This window comes from Molothrus aeneus, chromosome 24, assembly GCF_037042795.1.
Source record: "Molothrus aeneus isolate 106 chromosome 24, BPBGC_Maene_1.0, whole genome shotgun sequence".
Lineage (NCBI taxonomy): Eukaryota > Metazoa > Chordata > Aves > Passeriformes > Icteridae > Molothrus > Molothrus aeneus.
The window spans coordinates 311,642-333,013 of NC_089669.1; the positions used below are offsets into that span (position 1 = coordinate 311,642).

Genomic DNA, 21,372 nt, shown 5'->3' on the forward strand with positions numbered 1-21,372 from the left:
ACGATCGGTCCGCGCTTCGCCCTGGAGCAGCAGCGACGGGGTCGGTGAGCGGGCTGCCCGCGCTGGCGGAGCCCCGCCCCGGTGCTGTCCCGCCCCTGTCCCGGCATGCCCCGCCGGCGGTGATGGCGGAGGGCAGCGGTGGCGGTGCGAGCGGCCGGGGGCCGCCGTGCCCCGGGGCGGCTTCGGCGTTCCGGCGCTGGGAGCAGCTGCGGCGGCGGGCTGCGACGCCCTGGGCCCGCGGGCTCCTGGCCGCGGCCGCCGGGCTCGGGCTCCTGTACGCGGTGCTGCGGGTGCCGGTGCGGCTCCGGGACGGCCTGGCGGCCGGTGAGGGCGGCAGGGGGGAACGGCGCGCCGGGGGGAGGCAGACCCTGCCCGTGGGGCCCCCAGCTGTGTCCGGGCTATGTCGGCGGTCCAGCGGCACCGGGCAGGGACTGTCCCGCTGTGCCGCGCATCGGCGGGCGGCTCCGCACCTGCCGTGCCCGCGTCTGGGACCCGTTCAGAAGGAACGTTGCGGGGCTGGAGTCTGCCCAGAGAAGGAAACGGGTCTGGAGCCGCAGGAGCGGCTGAGGGAGCTGGGAAGGGGCTCAGCCTGGAGAAAAGGAGGCTCAGGGGGGACCTTGTGGCTCTGCACAGCGCCAGGTCGGGCTGTGCTCCAGGGAGCAGGACAGGACCTCCAGCTGTGCCAGGGGAAGTTCAGGTTGGACATCAGGGGGAATTTCTTCATGAAAAGATTGGTCAGGCTTTGGCATCGGCTGCCCAGGGAGGTGGTGGAGTCCCCACCCATCGTGGTACCCAGGGAAGAACTGGACCTGGCACTCAGTGCTCTGGTCTTGTTGGCAAGGTGGAAATTGGTCACAGGTTGGACTCGATAAGGTCGTTTCCAAACTAATTGATATTCTGGTTCTGTGGGTCTGTCCCAGCCGTGCCTACAGGTAGGTCGTGCATCCCACCTTCGCTCGGTGGCGCACTGAGCTTGCACCTAACCCCAGGGTTAGGGACACGGCCGAGGACTGGGCAGTCCTGGGGCAGCTGAAAGCAGCCAAGGCACTGCCCCGGTGCTGCTGCGTGCTCCCACCGGGGCTCTGTCAGGCTGGAGCCCTGCCCTGTCCCTGTCCAGCCTGCGCTGGTGGCAGGTGACAAGGCTGATGGGCAGTTTGAGTCCAAACCATGGTCAGAGCACCACTGGAAAATTGCATTCTCTGCACTGTGCTCTCGATAGCAGGAGGGAGAGGTCTGTGCAAAATGTTTGTTAGCACTGAATATAAACTTGTATTAGAACAGGATGAATTTGTCTTAAAATGAAATAATATATTAAATTGGCTTCTTGTGGTTCACCAGCCACTGTATGGGTGAAACTGTAAGATGCTCTATCTAGAAATGTACAGTGTTTTTTTTTTTTTTTTGGTGGGATATAAAAATTGGCTATCACAGGTAGATACAAACAAAATAATACATGGTGAGGGTTCCCCTAAAAGTGTAGCATTATAAAGCTGCTAGGGCTATAGTGTATTATGTATTTGCATGATATTTGGCGTTCTTTAATAGACAAGCTATTTATCTTTTTCAATTCTACTTATTAAGTCTTTGGTTTTGTTTCTCTTAACAGTGACCATGTTCTTAAGCACTTTGACTCCAAAATTCTACTTTGCCCTGACAGTAACTTCATCTTTTATATCTGGACTGATATTTGTAAGTAGCCACTTCTTTGTTTTTAAACAACTTTACCACCTCTCAGATGACTTTATGAGGGGTAAAGGGAGTGAATATCAGACTCTAGAGGGTGCCTTTGTGCTGGGAAGGAACTTCTCTGATGTACTGTTGCAGCTCTTTTGCTGTGTGCGTTGTGTGTTGGGACTGTATGAGTCTGAGGTGGTGACTTGTGTGGAATACTGGAATGATTTACCTGCCCTGCACAGCTCCAGCTGCTCCCTGGGGCCTGTCACTGCTCACCAGAGAGAGCAGACAGGCACAGGATCCAGGCTGGTCCAGGGCTGACAGTTTGCTGTCGTCCTTGAGAGCTTGTGATATGCTGGTATTTTAATAGCCTCAAAAAGAGATGGTAATATTTTTGGCCCAGAATTTCTGCTAAGTGACTGTCATTGCTGTTAACTTAGCCTTGTTTCTTTGTTAGCCTCTCTCTTTCTGGTTAGCAGAACATCTCAGTTTAATGGGCCATTTTATCCTTTATTCTTTGAGATTATTTTTGTGAAATGAAAAAAATACACTACTGTTGAATACTACAAATTTGGTACTGCAGGTAGGGCTGCAACTTGAAATATCCTCACCAGAAAAGAGGGTATAATGGTTTTTTGCCTCTGTTCACAGTTTCCCTATACAGGTACTTCTGAAAGGGTTTTGGAGTTATCCTAATGACTTTGGGAGGGAGGAACAGAACGTTTGACTAAAATATTGCTGTTTTTTTCCAATCTCTTTCATGTTTATGTGAGTGATCCTGCACGACAAGGCAGGCCAAACTAGATCATTGGTGTTCCTCTGTGTGCAGATAAGTTCCACCCCGGGTCATTGGCAAGGGGATGGACTCGGTGCGATCGCTCTTCGTCCCTCATCTCTGCTGGGAAGGCGTCACCTAAGGAACTTTGTGGTGCTTTTTTCTCCTGTGACAGGTGTTTGAGTGGTGGCACTTCCGAAAATATGGCACATCTTTCATCGAGCAGGTTTCTGTGAGCCACTTGAGGCCTCTCATTGGGGGTGCAGAGAGCAGCCCCCCAGCCCCAGCAGCTTTCTCGGCCGGGGAGAGTGAGAGCAGCAGGCAGAACATGCCAGGTGATTCCTGATGTGTCCCAGGAGCTTTCCTTAAGCTTTGAGTTGGCTTTTAATGGCTTTCAAGTGCTTGTACAAAATGGGCAAAACCTACATCTTACAAAGTGTTTTGTTAGTAGTGCTAAAAATAAACTAAATAATAATGGTTTTTCACTCTAAACCATTCATTGTTAAAGATATGATTTAGAAAATGTTATACATTTAGCTAAAACTGTTTCAGTAACATTAGTTATTTACTGTTCTAAAGATAAATATTGCATGAGTGTACATGCATTGCTTAATCTTCTTGCTCTGTGCTTTTGTACCCCAGCAATGTTGGGGAGCAAAAATATTTATGGAATAGCAGAAGTTTATGAAGATGATGATTGCATAATAATAAAATTAAAGCAGCTTTTGAAAACACAACTGATTTGCATCACTGCATTTTAATGTCAAGGTAGTATTTCCTGTGCTTTTAATTTAAAAAATACTTTTATTTTGTTATTCCTCAGAGTGCAAAGTGTGGCGAAATCCTCTCAATCTTTTCAGAGGGGCAGAGTATAGCAGGTATTAATTTTCTTGCTTTCCACTGCATATTTTTAAATTTAATCAGAGGCATGCACGTGACTTCTTCACAGAGCTTGCACTGGTAATGTCAGGAGACAGCTGGAGACCTGCAAGATTATAGGGGTGATTGATACCAATTCTGTATTTTAAAGGCACCAAGCCAAGCTTTGGCAGTTTCAATGTTAAGAACAAAAATATTACTGCAACATCAGGGCTTTTTGAGCGTAAAGTAGGGAAAAAACCCTTTATTCAGAGGTTGAGACAGTGATTATCAATCTAAATTCTCTTTTATTAAACTATATTGAAAGTTTCCTAGTGTTACTTCATGGGAGAAGCTGCTTTCTAGGAAGCCAGTTCCCAAGTTGTTTAGAACTTTACAGGTTATTGAACAGTAGTACTTGAAACTTTGTGTTGGAAGCTTTAGTCTTTTATTATAGATTTTCTGTACTAGGCACATCAGATATCACCTTGATATCAGCATTGCTAATTGCTATGAATGCCTCTTACTGCAATGTGTTCTTTCAGGTACATGTGGGTGACTGGGAAGGAGCCTCTAACTTACTATGACATGAATTTGTCTGCTCAAGATCATCAGACCTTTTTCACATGTGACACGGATGCCCTCCGGCCTTCAGACACAGGTACTGATGTGTGTGTAAGGTGTGGAAGTCTTGGACAGGGTCAAGGGTGTGCTTTTAGTGAACTTGAAAGTAGCGCAAGTTGTTGTCAAATATTTCCTGAAACTACAGCCTTTCTCAGCTAGTCAAGAGGTTTAATAGATGTAGAGGATCATAGAGTGGTTTGGGTTGGGAGGGGTCTTAAGGCCCATCCAGTTCCACCCTCTGCCATGGGCAAGGACACCTTCCACTAGACCAGGCTGCTCCAAGCCCCTTGAAATTTAGTGTTTAGTGAAACTTAGTGGGAAGATGTTGTTTTACGTTGTGCATTCTCTACAGCTTTAGTGCTGTCACAGTCCTGATATTTTTTAAGATCGCACGCATTTCAAATAATTAACACAATATTGCAAACCTGGATTATATTCTCAACAGCCAAAATGTGGTCTCATTTAAACCTTAGTAATGAATAGTGCAGTCTCCAGATTTTTTTCCTTGTGTTCCACGTGTTCAGTGCAGAAAATGTTCTTTACCTGGTTATTGTCAGAGTGGGTGTGAATTATTGTCAGTTTGTCACATTCCAGAGGTGTTCCTTGTCAGCTGGCTGTGACATGTTTGATATGAAAGATGTGTTTTTATTTCACAAAAGGGAGTGAATTGTCTCGCTTGCTGAGCCAAGACTAATATTTTGTTTCCGAAAGAAAACTCAAATATTTTTCCACGTTATTCTTGCTGGACAGCAGGAGGTTTTGTTCCAAAAGAAACATGTATAGATTCTTCAGTTTTCTTATCGTCCCTGAGATAGGCCAGATATAGAACTCAATGAATGTAAGGTTTTGGAGTTCTTTCAGGACTGTTTTTTAGTGTGAAAGTTAATAATCCTGCATAGAAAGTGGTAGCTCTGAATGTGTTGTTTTCCTTGAAGCTGGTTTTCAGTTTGTGTTTTCCAGTTTTACCAAATGGAACCATGGTAGGAGGGGTTTAGAGTCATTGCATTGAAATAATCTTGAATTCAAGTTGTAGTTCAAAGGACACTTCTGAATAGATTTCACCCTTTTTACTTGTTCCCAAACCAAATAAACTGATAAATGTATATCTTGAATTGGCTTTGCCTTGTGATGCCACTCAAATGTGCTTTGTAAATTTAAAAATAAATTGTTAACCCTTCATGATCTGACAGTTGTTGGAAAATAATCATGAAACAGAATCCCAGAATATTTTGGGCTGGAAGGGACCTTAAAGCTCATCCAGCTCCACCTGCTGCCTTGGCAGGGACACCTTCCACTAGCCCAGGTGCTCTAAGCCCCATTGTCCAGTCTGGCCTTGGACACTTCCAGGGATCCAGGGGCAGCCACAGCTGCTTAATTTAAGTATAAAACTCTACCTGTGCAAGACACCACTTACTCCATCACTGTTTCCTTTGAAGTTCTGTTTGAAAGCTTAAATTAAAGTTCCTTGCAGGTCTATGCAAGAACCTGTGTTTAACAATTGCTCCTGCCAAGCTTTCAACAAGTCTTGGGAAACATTTCCAAAAATCTGTAGCAATTTAGAAATTGTACATCTGCCTGGTTATGTAAGGTGTGTCTGTGCTCCGTGTAGGAGTTCTGAAATGGTCAGTGAGGAATCTTCCTGGTGGTGTTGCTTTCTCAAACTAAATTTGGGCTGTAATGAGCTGTTGCAAGAATTTGATGCTTATGGTAGGAACAGGCTGAAATTCAAACACATGTTTGTTCTTCCTTATAACAATCATACAGCAAACAGGAATTTTCAGACTGGAAGGGAATGTTAATTAGGGCTGGCTCCAAGCAGCCAGTGTTGCCTCTGCTGGCTCCCAGGTCTTTCACAGGTGTCTGTGTCCCTAACAGCTTTTCCATGTGTTTTCTGCAGTTATGCAGAAAGCGTGGCGAGAGAGGAACCCGCAGGCCCGGATTAAAGCAGCGTATCAAGCTCTGGAGTTGAACAATGAGTAAGTTTGTACATTCAGTTGCTGTATTTCCTGTTGTGAAGGATTAAGTGGAAGGATACTGAGCACACTATCAGTTTCTTCATCTAATAATTCACTTACAGCAAAGTTCTGAATGCTTAAGGGAGACTCTTCAGACTGGGAATTGCACATGGGGCTGTAAATTGCCCTGGAATATTGAACTCTTCTACTAAAAACATCTTTTGTGCAGCTTTTTTTTCTTAAATCGCTGTGTTAGTGGCAATAACAAATGAGAAATCATATTCAGCTATGGAGCAGTCCTAGTTGGATATAAGATCATGTATTTCAGGGGTGGTATCGTGGTAGAACTGTATTTGGAATTCACAGATGCCACTCCTGTAAAGGAATTAAAAATACTCTGTAGCATAAACCAAAGAATTTCACCCATAACTGTGATATGCTTTGCTATGTTGTTATTTCTCTTATTTCAGTTGTGCTACTGCATATGTCCTCCTGGCTGAGGAAGAAGCAACAACTATTGTGGATGCTGAGAAATATTTCAAGCAGGCTCTGAAAGCAGGAGAAATGATTTACAGAAAATCTCAGAACTGCCATTCCCAGAGCCCCCAGCATGAAGCACAGCTGAGTAAGGACTTTGAATCACATGAACTCCTGGGTTTGTGTGAGCAGAAATGTAAAAATAAAGTTATAATTAGGAGAGGTAAGGATTGAAACTGATAGACTAATACTTTTTGTCTTTGTAATCAGGAAGAGACACCAATGTATTGGTGTATGTGAAAAGGAGACTAGCTATGTGTGCCAGGAAACTTGGGAGAATACGAGAAGCAGTAAAAATGATGAGAGATGTAAGTAAAAGTAAAAAAAAAACTGAGTTAACAATTGTTTTCAATCACATTGTTCTAATTGATGGGTTTAAGTTCATTTCTAGGCATCATAATTAATCTCATTGAATTATTTTCCCATGAGTTCACACATGATTGAATGGGGCATTCTGTAACCTGGTCTTGTAGGAGATGTCCCTGTCCTTCAGCTATGGGGCTGGAATGAGATGAGCTTTGATTGCTTCCGACCCAAAGCATTCTGTGATTTTATGAAATAATGCAGTTCTTTTCACGCTGCTTCCGTGCCAGCCTCTAACGCTCTGAGACAAAAGGACATTAAAAAGCCCTAGATTATTGTACTGATTTCTATTAAGGATTTCAATTATTCAACTGCAATTCTACATGTAATTTATTTCTCTTTACTGATTTGCAGTTGATGAAAGAGTTTCCGCTTCTCAGTATGCTGAATATCCATGAAAACCTCCTGGAGGCCCTTCTAGAGTTACAGGCTTATGCAGATGTCCAGGCAGTTTTAGCCAAGTACGATGGTAAGTGATGCCTGTTGGAAAATGTGGGTGTTTTTGAATAAGAGAATAAGTGAGATGGGCAGGGGCTGTCTGTCCACAGGCAAGAGTGACCATGACCTCAGCAAGGTGAGCAGACTCCCTTCAGTAACAAATGGGTGCTTGTGGAGTGCAGGTCAAGTTCTCCTTTTGACTGCTGAGGTCAAATTTAGGCAAACTAAATTGCATATGAATTACTTTCTGTGTTTTTAAGTTACTGCTAATCTGTAAAGAAATCCTTGCTTCAATTCAAGGATTATTTTAATTAATCTCTTCTACATCCCTGGATATGCCTAAATTCATCAGCCTTTTTCAGCCAGCACATAGCCCTGTAAGTAATTGATGTAAATAAGCTGGAAAAGGTCATTTTCCTTTTTGTCATCTTCCAGGCTTGGCCTTGTGCTTCTGTAATACTGAGGTTGCTTGTCAGGGATTAGCAGTGTGCAAACATGCTGCTGCCAGAGATCACTGGTGTGCATCAAATGGTGTTGCTTGCTTTCACTTTCTGTCTTGATTTCGGATATTGTGTAAGTCTAAATAGAGGTTGATAAAGTATATACTTATTTTTTATTACCCTCAGTTTTGCCACCTGGATAGTGCTCACTTCATGAGTGTACAAAAGGCTGCTGTCAAAGGAGGGCCTTAAATCACCTTTGGAATGGAGGGGACATAGCAGTATTTTATGACAGTTATTGTCAGAAGTTGTTGAGTTCTCTTATGTCAATTCTTTATCACCTCAGGGAATCAAAAGTATCATATTTTTGCCCAAATCCTGTGCCACTTGTACATGGCCAGCCTAGCACCCTGCTCCCATTCCTTGATCCTCTTCTGGGTGGATTCTTTTTAGCTTATGAAAACCATTTGCCCTTTGCCCAGTGCTTCTTTCTGTTAACACCAGGAATTGTGACACTTTCTTAAGAAAGCATTGCTGATTTTTTTCTGAGCATCTGGAAAAATGAGTACAAGCTTCAAACTCCCTGCAGCACCCCTGTGTTTGGCTTGACACAACAGCCAGACTTGTAGTAAGTGATGGACAGGCCCAGGATGGGATTTACAAAAAAAGCAAGAACGTTCTGACTATACACAACATGGTACTTGGGAATTAGACCCCAGACTTTGTCTGCTTTTAAAGTAAACTTGCACTGTGGAGTGCTAACCTTCTAATCTGTAATTGTCAGCTCAAACTTGGCTTCAGATATGCTACAAAGCTACAACTAACAGAATTTTCCCCCATGGAACTGCAGGAGAACGGAAATCGCGTTTTTGTTAAAATTCATCTACCTGTCTGTAATGCAATTTTTTGCAGTCAGCTTCTGGTCAGTCTCTCAGTATTGTACAAAACTGTGTTAATGTACAGTTGCAAAATCAAGTAAAGATCAGAAGCTGACTTTAGATCTTTGTGGGTTAATGCAGGAAGTGCATTCTGTTCTTGAGTGTATTTAAATGCACATTTCTCTTTGGATTCTGTTTCAGTGTGTTGGTACATTTAGAAACAAAAGGTGACTATCACCTAAATACAACTTTGAGTTTTCAATCTGAGACTGACTGGTGACTGTCAGAAAAAAGAAATTCAAAGTTTCTAATCACAGCTGAAATGTTCCAGATGTCAAATTCATTGTCTCCCATACCCAAGGAAAAATCTTTAACTCAAAGGATGTGGGTTTAAAATGTTTGTATTGCCTTAGAATCTTACAGCTTGCTTATTTTATTTTATCACAGATATCAGTCTTCCCAAATCAGCAGCAATATGTTACACAGCAGCTCTGCTAAAAGCCAGAGCTGTTTCAGAAAGGTAAGCAAGGACATGTGTGAAAACAATGGTTTGTTCCTATATCTTGGGTTTGATGTAAAATATGAAGGAAAAAGGTCTAAATCCTTGATGTTTTAAAATTACTTCTAATCTGTAAAGAAGTCTTTGCTTTGATTATTTAAATTATTTAGTCTTTAGGATTATTTAAAATTTTTAGTCTTTTTTTGCATCCCTGGTTATGCCTAATTATGTAGCAATTACATTTCTAAGAGCAAGTTGAGTGTATTTATATATATATACATATATTTGTGTGTGTAATGAAATACAATTTAAAACTACTTTAAGCATCCATGAAGTTGGTACAGGGGAGGATGTTTTTCACAAGCCCGTGTATTGGCCATTTTTGTGTAAATTCTGTTTCCAGTGTTTTGCTTGGGATTTGCGTTTTGGATAATTGTGGTAGTTGATGCTGGCATTTCACTGTGGTCTGATCCCAGCCCCACCTCCCAGCAGGTGATGCTGTAACAGGGAGCTGCAAGTCAGGATCAACGTGAATTTTCATGTGTCATATGTCATGGGTAGCAGTCAAGATACCGGACTTAACATGAACATTTTTCTCCTAGAGGGGTTTGTTTATCTTTCTTGATAAATCAGCCAATTTTTAATGAACTCTAAGCTTGCAGTGCAAATAAACGCCTGGTTAGCATTTGTTATTTATTACTTTTGTTCAAGGTGGGTTTTTTCCCTTCAGGTTCTCCCCAGAAACTGCCTCCAGGAGAGGACTTAGTACAGCAGAAATTAATGCTGTGGAAGCAATTCACAGAGCTGTGGAATTTAACCCTCATGTTCCAAAGGTAAGAGTATTTTATTTCCTACCGGACCACTTGTAATGTATTCTGAAAAATACCGTATTATAATGTAGTTTTGTTATTGGAGCCTTTCTAGCCCCATATTTTCTTGAATTTGGTTATAACTCCCGCTATGGAGTTGTTAAAAACATTAGTATTTATATAATAAATATTTTATGGCCAGATTTTTTTAAAATAATAGCTGATGTTCAAACAGGGTTTTTTGCACAAAAATTTAAACTTCAAATTTCCTAACTCATTGGAAATTCCAATAATGTATTACCAAAGGCCCTTTACTCTCAATAAGGGTGGACATTAATAAATATAAATGTAGATACTTAAAGTCATAAAATAATCACAGAATGGTTTGTGTTGGAAGGGACCTTAAAGATATCTCATTCCAGGACCCTGCTTCCAAGTCCCTAAAGCCAAATTAAGTTCTCCAAACAATAATCACTCTAGTATTCCAAACCCCTTTATTCTGCTGGGCTTCCAACCATGGCTCCATGGTTATTGAAAGATCTGCAGTCACTTATTTTCTTCATCCACGTGTAAACAAGATTAGGAGTCTGTATCACCACAGGCTGTAATTTAATGTCTGGCATCAAAACGCAGATTGCACAGAACATTGGGTGAAAATAAAGTCTTGCATTGGTTTTTACTGTACTGGGGATGCTTGCAGTATGAACCTTGAAGCAGGAGGCTGGCTCAGTGCAGGGTCTAATCCTCTGCAAATGATGCTGGAGCCCCAGTGGCTGCTGCTGGGGAGGCTGGAATGATCCAGCCGCTCCGTTCTGTCTGCCTGTCCAATCCAATAGAATGTGCACTGAGGAAGCTAATTGCTGGGAGAAATTGCTGCTTCTTTGCATGACTGATCAAGAGCGTAGCAAGTTCATTTCAGACAGTCTCAGACAGATTTTTCTTTAGCCCCTGCCTTTAGGGGCAGAAGATTATAATGCATTATCATTATCTAAAAGTTCTTTTGTTTTGGGTATCCTCCAGTTGCTTCTGGAACCTCATATACCTTTTAAAGAAGTCAGAGATGGTTTCAAACAGGCTGTTGTTAAAATATGGTCTGTAGTTCTGCAGACACATGCAGAAACTGATTCCAGGTTTCAGTAACTTGATTTTCTCTTCTAATTGTACATCTATCCATTCTTCATGGGTTTTTTATTACAACATTGCCTTGAGGCACCAATTGGTGAGATGACAGAGCAGAATTTTACTGGTGCAGGCTGTTTAGAACTCTGAAATGTTTATGGTCAGAGCAAACAAGTGAATAAGGGCAGAGAAGTGAAGCAGCTTGCCTAGTGGATCACAGAGGGAGAAGAAAATCTGATCTTTGAATTTCTACTCTATTCTATCCCACAGACTAAAAAGGAGTGTGTAAAGCAGGAAATCCCTCTGTTCGCACATTGGATGAAAGTGATTGTCTTTGTTCAGAACATTTTGCATAAGGAAAATAAATTGTTTCTCTTTGTCCTGCTTTTACAAGATTGGGGTTTGTTTGGAAAGTTAGAACCAGCTAGAAAAGTGGTCCTCTTAAGCCATTACAAATTAGAAATCTGTAACTGCATTGTGGTACTTTATGAAACAGTCTTTTGCAGTCATCTTCTGAATATCTTAGAGATTTTTATTGTGTATAAAGACTTCAAAACCTTCAGTTCAGTACTGAGACACCTTCAGTACTGACACCTTCCCTGATTTATGCATAAACATGGATGTGAAAACCTGCCAGACTGGAATTTTTCTGTTTATGTGGTAACGTGGGCTCCGGGAGAGCCAAAGCCTGGAGTTGAGCATTGGTGTGTTGTGGCAATACTTTCAGAGGAGCTTCACCACCACTGCTGGGTTTATATTCCCAGTTAGCATAATGGAAAAGTGGGCACTGTGGAGAGCATGAGGATTGGGTCAGGGGTCAGATATTTGAGACCATTTTCCCACAGCAGTGCTGTGTGAGTGATCCTTTACTGTGTTAAAAAAAAATAAAATGAAGAGGATTAGAGAGGATTAGCAAGAATATTACCCTCCGGAGTGCAGGCCCAAGGCACTGAGAGAAGAACCTAGCCAGGCAGCAAATGTGCTTTATTTGGCTGGGGCACAACCCCTCCTACATTCCTTGAAGAGTCTGAATGGGAAAAGTTAAGCCCTCAAACTGGATTAGTAAATAATCTCATAGTTTGTGGCATCTGCTGAAATAAATCGGTGAGTTAGCTGCATTCTTACACTTTGGGGGACACTCCAAGGAATTGCCAGCTACGTTGATCAAAGATGTGGATTAACTTTGGCTGTTATTGAATGAGACACTACATGGTAGGAGAGGACAGCTCACAGGTAAATACTAGAGCAGAAACTGTCATTTCATTCTTGTAAAAAGTAGTCATCTGTTTTTAAAAGCTAAGTTCAAATGAATACCTGACTTTTTTAATGTGCCATGAGAAAACATGGTACATTAAAAAAATTGCATGTTCTGTGTTGCAAAGAAATAGGAAATGATTAATCCTTGTGTTCTTTGACCCCTCTGAGCATCATATTTTCTGCTGATGGAGGAAGAGGGCTGAAATTGAAAAAATCTGAAATCAAAGATACTTTGTGGTAGCCCAGTAAGACCACATGAAAGATTTTCCTGGGTTTGGTTTATTATTCTTCTTTTGGTTAGCACGCTGACACTTTCAGGTTTGCTGCTCATACTTCAGAGCTAACAAGTCCTCAACCACCTACATTGAAACTTTCAGAGATGAAGTAATGAGCAAAAATACTGCTGGTTTGGGGTTTTTTATCAGCCTAAATTTGTCCCTCATTGGTGTTGCACCTGCAGCATTTTACTTAATGTCTGTTCCACAAGAATGTATTTTTATTTGTCTTACTGAAGCTGTATGTTTTTCTTGATTTTTTTTTTTTTTTTTGTGTGTGTGAAAGCCTAATTTAAGAGTCATATACACAGGGAGTGTGTTTTGCTGCTTTTCATTTCTCACTTAGTGCAGCCTGGCTGCTGTGTGACAGAAGCTGGCCCTGGCCCCTTGTGCACTCAGTTACGCCTAAAATGATCAATTATGTTTCACAATCAAAGGTTTTGGAACATTCTGTGTAACCAGGTGTACTTTCCATTTTTCCTTTCAGTATTTACTAGAAATGAAGAGCCTAGTGCTGCCTCCAGAGCACATTCTGAAGCGGGGGGATAGTGAGGCAGTAGCATATGCTTTTTTTCACCTCCAGCACTGGAAGAGGATAGAAGGGGCTCTCAATCTACTGCACTGCACATGGGAAGGCAGTAAGTATCTCCTTTTATTCTTTTCTGTACAGTAGACTAGTCTCTCTGCCTTTACCCCCCTCAGACATGGTTGGTTCTCTTTGTGAGAAGCTGGTTGCCTGGTTAGATTCAGATCTAATATCACTCACCCTTTTTGCAGCATTTAGGATGATCCCATACCCATTAGAGAAAGGACATCTTTTCTATCCCTACCCGAGCTGCACAGAAACAGCAGACAGAGAACTGTTGCCAAGTAAGTGGTTTCTAAGCAGTAATGATAATAAAACACAGGCTAAGGACATGTTCAGTTTGTGGTATTTTGTATTTACCTTACTGTGATTTTTTTAGTTTGAGCTTCCTGCGAAGGGGATTCAGCTATTTGTTGATGTCCCTCCCAGCAGATCCTGAAGCACTTAACTTGTGTGTGTGGTAAATGTCAGCTTGATGCAGTAATAACCTGAGTCCTTCAGAGATTAAATCTGTGTGTGGTACATTCAGACTGAGTCTGGCCAACCTTGAGAACAACAAAGTTGACCATTTGTTAAAAATTGTTTTTAAAAGAATTCATGGATTTGGTTGTAGCAAGGAGTCAATCCATGGTTCCAGTCCGGCATTGGGTATCCAGTAAAAGCTGCCTGTGACCTTGCAGAGAATCTTTGGGTAACCTGTAGGTTCATAGAAGATGTGTTGCTTTCTGTCATTAATTCAGTGGTCTGTATTGATCTGCTGGCTGCCTCCTGGAACTTTTTCTACATGTATTTCTATGGGTTTATACTAACATTTGATACTGAAAAGTAAGTCTTTTCCAGCTGCTCTTTGCTTCAACGTTACTTTATGCAGTGATAGGCCTACATGGTTTTTTTCTACAAATAGACTATATCATTACTGCCTGTACTCATGATATTTAGGAAAATAACATTAACTTAGATTAGAATTGAGCTGCTAATTATACATCTTAATTGAATTCCTTTGGGGTTGAACTTCTATATCTTGAAGAAACACAGTTCCCCTGGGACTGGAAAGGGCTACTGCAAAAGCACCAGCAGCCCTACAGAGACCACAGCTGTGGAAGGAAAACTGCACAGACCTGTTTCTATTTAAAAGCCTGAAGTTATATTTAAAATGTGTAATTTAAATTTGCCCCCAGACTGCTTTAAATTACTCATTTCTCACTTATGCAGGATATTGCACAAGGAATTCCTTGGTTAGCAACTAACCCTAAATTGTAGACTTCCCAGCATAATTAAACACCAACACATGCAGATATTTCAACAGGATCACTCACGCATTCCTGTTTTGTTTTAAATATAGAACTACCTATAAATAAAATCATCTTAACACTTTTATTGCCGTACTTCTTCGAGAAATCTTGACACTTAATTTTTTTAAAAATTATCTATTTAAAATAATGTTGACCAAAGCGTTGATTCAAAAAACCTGGATTGGTCTGATGAGTAACACTTCTCAAATGTCTGTGAACGTATAGAATTAGCTTTAGTTGTCTTTACCTATCTTGAATTTGGTTTTAATTTCCCAGTGTAGGAAAAGCTACTGCAAAAAGAATTAATTGCTATTTTTTAAGCACTTTACTAAATTTTATTGCTCCATGTTTTAGAAATGAGGTGAGTTTCTATATAATATAAATCTCTGGGTACCATTAACATCTCTGATGGATGTTAGACATGGATCTCCAAATAGTCTGTGTAATTGTGCTCCAAAATCATATGATTAAAACCAAAACAAACCCTGAGTACTTTGCCATTAATGAATTGCAAGAGTACAAGACACTTTTGCTGGGTTTACTCTTCTAATGGTGCTTTAATGTCTTAGAATTCAGAAGCAGTAACTGGGAGGGTAAAGTGTCTTTTTCCTCCACAGACTTCAGTTTAAGAAAGAATACAATTGTATTTTCTCATTTTACAAAAAAAGGCTCATTTATAATTTTGGGTTTGTGTTAGATTTTAAAAACAGCTTGTCAAGAAGGGCAGTCCTTTTATGATTACTTATGTCTATAGAAACTATTTTTTCTTCTTTTAAAAGTTTTCTGAAATCATTAGATAGAAATCAGAGCTGGGTATCCAGAGGCAGTAATTGCAAATTCAGCCAGCAGGTCCTCGGCGAGTGACCAGTAGTAGTGTTGTGAGTGCTGAAAGCTCCACATGCCACCCTTAGCCTGGCTAATCACCTGCTTTGGATTTTGTTACCAGAGATTGGAAATTGCAAGGAACTGCTATGTACAGAATTTATAACCCTGTCCTGGCACTGTTTTCTTTGAGGTCTGCTCTGTCAGCTGCTCTGAACAGATTTACTGTAGTCTACAACCAGAAGTCTTCAAGAAGTACTAGGAAATATATGTGTATGCAGCATGCTGGTTGTTTTGTACTTGCTCAGCTTCTTATGGGGTGTGGAGATGTGTTGTTCTTTTCAGGTAACAGGATTAGAGCTCTAGAGAGTTGAAAACACCTGAACTGTTTAGTTGGTTCAGGTAATTTTGACAGCTTGTGAACTTTACAGGTGTTTCCTCTGTCCTGTTAGAAAAGTAGGTACCAAAAACTGAGCCTGATTAAATACTTCAAAAATAAAGCCCACGCAAGTGAAAAAGAAGCCTGGGAAGAGAATATTAATAATGAGAACAAATATGTGAAGACTCTTCATAATGAAAACAAGCATGTGATGTAGTGGAAAAATTTTTAAGAAGTTAAGGTGCTGGAACTTAAGATGTGCAGCAGGAGTCTTTCCTTCTGAAAGTTCAGAAATTAGTTACAAGGCCATAAATAATTCAGAAAGCAGTTCTTGATTATCAAACGTCAACATTCTTCATTTCTTCCTTTCAGCATTTCACGAAGTCTCCGTTTACCCCCAGAAGGAACTTCCCTTTTTCATCCATTTCACAGCAGGCCTGTGTTCCTTTTCTGCCATGCTGGCCCTCCTTACCCACCAGTTTCCTGAGCTGATGGTCATTTTTGCAAAAGCTGTAAGTACTGTGTGTCACGGGGCTTGCTAAGGTATCTTGTGGGTTTTTGGGAATTTTGAGGTCCAGGGCCAAGTAGCCTCTAGTCAATCTCATGCTTGTGGAGCATAATTTATTTTATCTGCTTTTATAAGAATCTTGGTAGTGACAAACACATGTTGAAATTTGGGCAAAATGTCTACTTTGACAAGAGATCAACTATTACTGCTACATACCATGGCTTTGATTTGCTCTGTCATGGTTAGAGAGCAGCATTTCAGCGCCAGAGAAATTTTTCCACCGAGCACTGTGGTGAGTATGGATTTTATCCTCGTGGAAGTGCACAACTGCAGTGGGAGAGCCTCAAAAATAAATTTGTTGACTGGAGATTATGAGCAAAATGAGTAAAATGAGTAAAAGAGAGACTCAACTGCAGGAAACAGGTCTCTGTGAGCATTGAAAACCCACAGCATGATGTAAGTGGAATGGATGAGAACAGGTAAAGGAGCTGATGACTTCAAACCAAATTCAGAACTGAGTTTAGCTGTCACTTAACCTTTCAGGAGCTCAGCCAGTGGTTGTATATCTATTTTTAGGGTTTCTTTGCCTTACTTATTTGTTAGCATCTGCTGTCTGTAACCTCGTCATCTTTCCCTGGATTCTGGAAGCTGAGAAACAAAGTGCATAGGCAGCTTCCAGCTCCAGCTTCTCAAACTACTCCAGGCAGTAAGTTTGGCCTTTACTGAACTGTGGATCTTGTGCAGTAGAGCAGAGTAGCAAATCAAGAGCTCTGAACTCTTAAGGGAATCATTTATTCTGGCTTTGCTAGTCAAAATAGAGGGCAAAAGACATTTGCATCCTGGCTGGTTTAATGCAACAGGTAATGGAGACCCAGGAGGAAAGCCTTTCTTTTTTGAGAATACTTTGTTGTAAGAAATGTTGGCTTTACTGGTGAGCCCAGTCTAGTGTCCAAGCCATGCAGGTGGGAGAGTGGGGCCTCATTTCCACACAGTGGTGTTGATCTTTATGCTGGAAAACGTAGTTGGACATGCCAGTGACAAATTTCAGTGCTGCTCATAATTGGCTGGGTTCATAGTAACTAGGGGCTAACTATTTGTTTGATTAATTCTGTAAGGGCTGCATTAGCAAAGCTGTATGATTTCCAGAGAGATACAAGGTCAAATGTTATGCTAACAAAGAATTGCTTGGTGAAGTTCTCTCTGCTGGGTTTCTTGAACTTGTAAGAAACAATGGTACTCAACATCAAAATAACATTTCTGTTTTTATTGCTCACAAACAGGGGTCCTACAACTAGATGACTTTAAAGGTCCCTTCCAACCCAAACCATTCTGTGATTCTATTTCCGTTAGTAGATATCTTCAATAGCTTTACTACAGATAATGCTTTGATGGCTGCTAACACTTTATACATACTTTCTTGTCTTCTGGAGGTCTGTAGTAGTAGCATTTACTTGAATTTTCATACCAAAAATGGAAGATTATCTTCTATTTAATGATACCAACCTTTCCACTCAAGTGTACTCTAATAAAGCAATTATTATTTGTTATATTGAGCATTATATCTTCAAGTAATTCCAGTACTTCGACTTTTAAAATTATTTTTCCTATGTATTTCATTACTTCAAGTATTTTTCATCTTACTGTTCTTTAACTTATTAAATATAGTAATTTGAGATAATAAAGTTCTAGCTGGTATATCTGGAGTGCTTTGGCTGTAGATAAAAGCGATGCAAAATGTATTTCCAACTCTTGAATTTCCAAGAAACCTAGAACACTGTTTTAGGAATGGCAATTGGAAAGTATTGTGTGTATATGGAATTTTTCACTGTAAATCTCCAAGCAGTGACTCCTTAGATTACATTTCAGTTACTTCTTAATCAAACTCTTTTTCCAGCAGTTGAATCCACAGCCAGCTGAATGCCTCAGAAGGGGTTTAAGAAGTTGAATACCTTTCTATGGACTTGAAAAGTCTGAGTTTACATATTTTCATTTGTTAGTGCTTGAGTTTGTTTCCTCCATAATAAATCACAGGGTAAACCTTGGCAAATTGCTAAAAATATTCCAAGTGGCCAAAAATCACAAGGAAGCGTTTAGTGGTTCCAATGTACACAGCGCGATCCAGCCGCGGCCGGAGCGCTGGCAGCGGGAGCGCGGCCGCCCCGGCCCTGCGAGCCGGCGCCACGGGGATTTCTGCTGTCCTGCAGCCCCGGGGCTCTGCAGGTGCTGGGGGCTGCTGCTGGCAGAACCTGGAGCATTTGCTGATGCACTGAGAGCCCGTGAGGGTGCTCAGAGCAGCTGTGGCTGCCAAATCCAAGGCCAGTTTGGATGGGGCTTGGAGCAACCTCAGATGGTGGAAGGTGTCCCTGCCCTTGACAAGGTGTTGAAATTAGGTGATCTTTAAGGTCCCTTTCAACCCAAACTATTCTGTGATTCTGTGATAACTGTGTGAGTTGGTGCTGGTGAGGCCAGGCCATGGCAGAAGATCCACAGGGGCTGCAGTACCAGCAGGTGCTCCCTGGGCCTCACTATTTGTTTCACTCAGATTTCTGATCTCTTGGAGAATCACTGTTCTTGATCATCAGACAGCTGTTTCTGAAGTAGCTGCAGTAAGTGACAGAAGGTAGGAAGGTATGCAAATGACAATAATCTGAACTGTCTGAACAAGCTGAAAAATGCTGCTAGATAAAACAACTTCTGTCGAAATTGCAGACAAAAGGGTCTGATTGTTTTTGTATTCAGTATGAATTTTTATTTTTTAAAAATTACATAGATGGAGGACTGGGTGGACGTATATCATCTTGCAAAAGTGAGGTTGCACAATTCCTTCTGTAATACAAAGACACCAAGAACACCAGTGACACAGAGTGATAGCAGGCACTGTAAACAGATCTCAAAAGCTCCTGAAAACAATGAACATGCCTGCATAGAGTCACAGAATGGTTTGGTGGGAGGGGACCTTAAAGCCCATCCAGTTCCACCTCCTGCCCAGGGCCAGGGACACCTTCCACTAGCCCAGGGTGCTCCAAGCTCCATCCAGCCTGGCCCTTGGGCGCTTCCAAGCATGGGGCAGCCACAGCTGCTCTGGACAATTCCAAGCAGGTCAATCCCATTTTTTACATCAGAACTTTATGTTACTGGAATAGACCAGTGTAAATTATTATTAAAGTACTGAAAAAATAGTGCAGCAATGTTCCTGCTGTATCCTACTGAAAACAACTTTATTTTTCAGGGAATTGGACAAAATCCTAAGACAGTCCCTCTTCCAAAGTGGTTTTATATGGATCGCTTGATACTTTCACAACAAAGAAAGAAGTCATGGGATTTAAATTAAAAATTGGCTAATTTTTATGATTGCAAGATTAGGAGAAAACATTCTTCATTCTGGCTGTTCCCTAGCTCCCTGTTGGAGGATTCCTTGCCATTTGGTCTGTGGCAGCCGTCTAGGGACAGAAAATAGGGCAAAGCAGAGCCGTGTCTGGCAAGTCCTGCTTTATGTGACACTCTGCTTTACTTTAAGAACAAATCCCCCTACCACTTTCCCCAAAGCTCATTAAGTGAGACTGGAGAATTAACTTTTTAGCCAGCTGCTGAACTTTTCATATTTATAAACACTTGAGTCTTTTGCTTATCTAAGAGAAAATGTGTATAGTTTGGAGATGTGCACTTCCCTGCCAATGTGTAATGAGTGGTTCTACACTTGGTAGGGAAAAAAAAGCCTGAAGTTTCCTGTCAGAGCTGAGTGTCGATGCCAAGGGCAAAGGTTTCTTGCCTTGCTAATCTACATCTTAACTCATGCACTTAATGTGAAGGTGCCACATGCTAACAGGCAGGGAAGAAGCCCACTGCAAGGAAAAGCACCTACACTGCTGTGAATGTTATGTTTTAAAAGCCTTTTTAATGTAATATTTGAGGTTATGATAGAAGCCAGGAGGGCCAAAGTAAAACTTTCAAAGTAAATGAGTCCTGTTGTTGCTAACTCATGAAATGAGCATTTGCACAAGGATAACCTGAGTGCCAGCAGAATATCTGGGGGATGGTTTGAGAAGGTGCAGGGGAGTTTGCACGATTTGTTTTAGCCTAATCTTACTTCTGGAACTGTTTAGATGGCATCTAGAATATGGATCCCATCTGGAAGCACAGACTGGTCTTGGCGGATGGGCTGTTCCATTTGGGTCAGTGACCTCTAAATAATCTATGCCTGAATATTGAAAAAATTGGGTGATCTTTAAGGTGCCTTCCTGTGATTCTCTGAAAATCCACTGTCCGCTGCTCCCTGGTCTGCTGAGCCCTGAAGGCACAGTGCTGAGCAGCTGGCAGAGTGCTGGTGTGGAGGAATGCCGTGCTAACCCTTGTGCTTCTGCGCAGGTGCTGCGGGTGCTGTGGCCAGTGAGTGCTCCCAGTGTTCTGGCCTCCAGCTGAAGGGACTGCGCCAGGGGTGAGTGCATGGCCTGGAGCTGGGCCTTCCAGAGGCTGCTTCTCCTTCTGTGTGTCTTCATTCATCTCTAATGTTTGCAACAAGCCTGTTTCATGGCATCAGCAGTGAAGGGGTTGGAATTCTGTTGCCCTGAGGGCAAGACACAGGGTGGTTTTTGCTCATACCTTGAGTCTGCAGAAGGAAGTTGGTTAGGAAACTGAACTGATTTATGGTTGTGTTCTGTTTCTTCCAGTGCTTTGGGACTCTTCTTTCACCCTTCATCTTCACTCTGGAACACATTGAGGACCTGCTGCTGTCCAGCCCCTGGCATCAGCTGACTGGTGTGACTGGCGTGTATTTTCCATGATAGTTTGATTTTATTCTTATGAGCCTCCCTCCCAGTTGTGGGAGCCAAGGAAGAAATCTGGGCTCTTCAAACTGATATCCTTGACTGGCTTCCATGCTGATGGTGCTTAACATATGAATTTCTCCTTTGGCCTTAATCTGTAATCATCTAAGAAAATAGTTCTTGTTGAACAATAGTTTATTGCTCTCTAAATCACTTGGACAACTGGAAGCTCATACTTCCTCTGTAAGAAAGGAGAATACACAAACTGAGCAGGTGTTGGGAGTACTGATGCTTCCTTCTCAGCTGCAGATGCACCAGATACTTGGCTTAGATTTAATTTCATAAGCCTTTTTCAAAATATTTGTTAACAGCAAAGTATGGTTCTGCTTTCTTTATTAAAAGGTTGCTACTTAAAGCATTGAATTTGTTGACTTCTTAAGTGTCTGTTAAATATAGATTACAATGTGCAAACAAAGATTTGTTTCTTCTCTATCTTATGAGCTTGCATTACTCAAGGAGAT

At 41.6% G+C, this 21,372-nt stretch overlaps 1 protein-coding gene across 2 annotated transcripts; it reads left to right on the top strand.

Annotated features, from left to right (window-relative positions):
- The first annotated feature begins 122 nt into the window (after positions 1–122).
- ST7L (suppression of tumorigenicity 7 like) lies at positions 123–21,326 on the top strand. 2 transcript variants are annotated; one of them, XM_066565209.1, is made up of 16 exons: positions 123–324; positions 1,607–1,689; positions 2,625–2,784; positions 3,273–3,327; positions 3,853–3,968; positions 5,829–5,907; positions 6,357–6,511; positions 6,634–6,731; positions 7,141–7,255; positions 8,990–9,062; positions 9,772–9,874; positions 12,989–13,139; positions 13,279–13,371; positions 15,953–16,092; positions 20,454–20,523; positions 20,756–21,326. In XM_066565209.1, exons 1-15 carry the CDS (start codon positions 123–125, stop codon positions 20,505–20,507), a joined length of 1,677 nt encoding a protein of 558 aa, XP_066421306.1. In that variant the 3' UTR covers positions 20,508–20,523; positions 20,756–21,326. The 2 variants fall into 2 exon arrangements, with proteins under 2 accessions (XP_066421306.1, XP_066421308.1); XM_066565211.1 differs by lacking the exon at positions 20,454–20,523.
- The last annotated feature ends 46 nt before the right edge of the window (positions 21,327–21,372 follow it).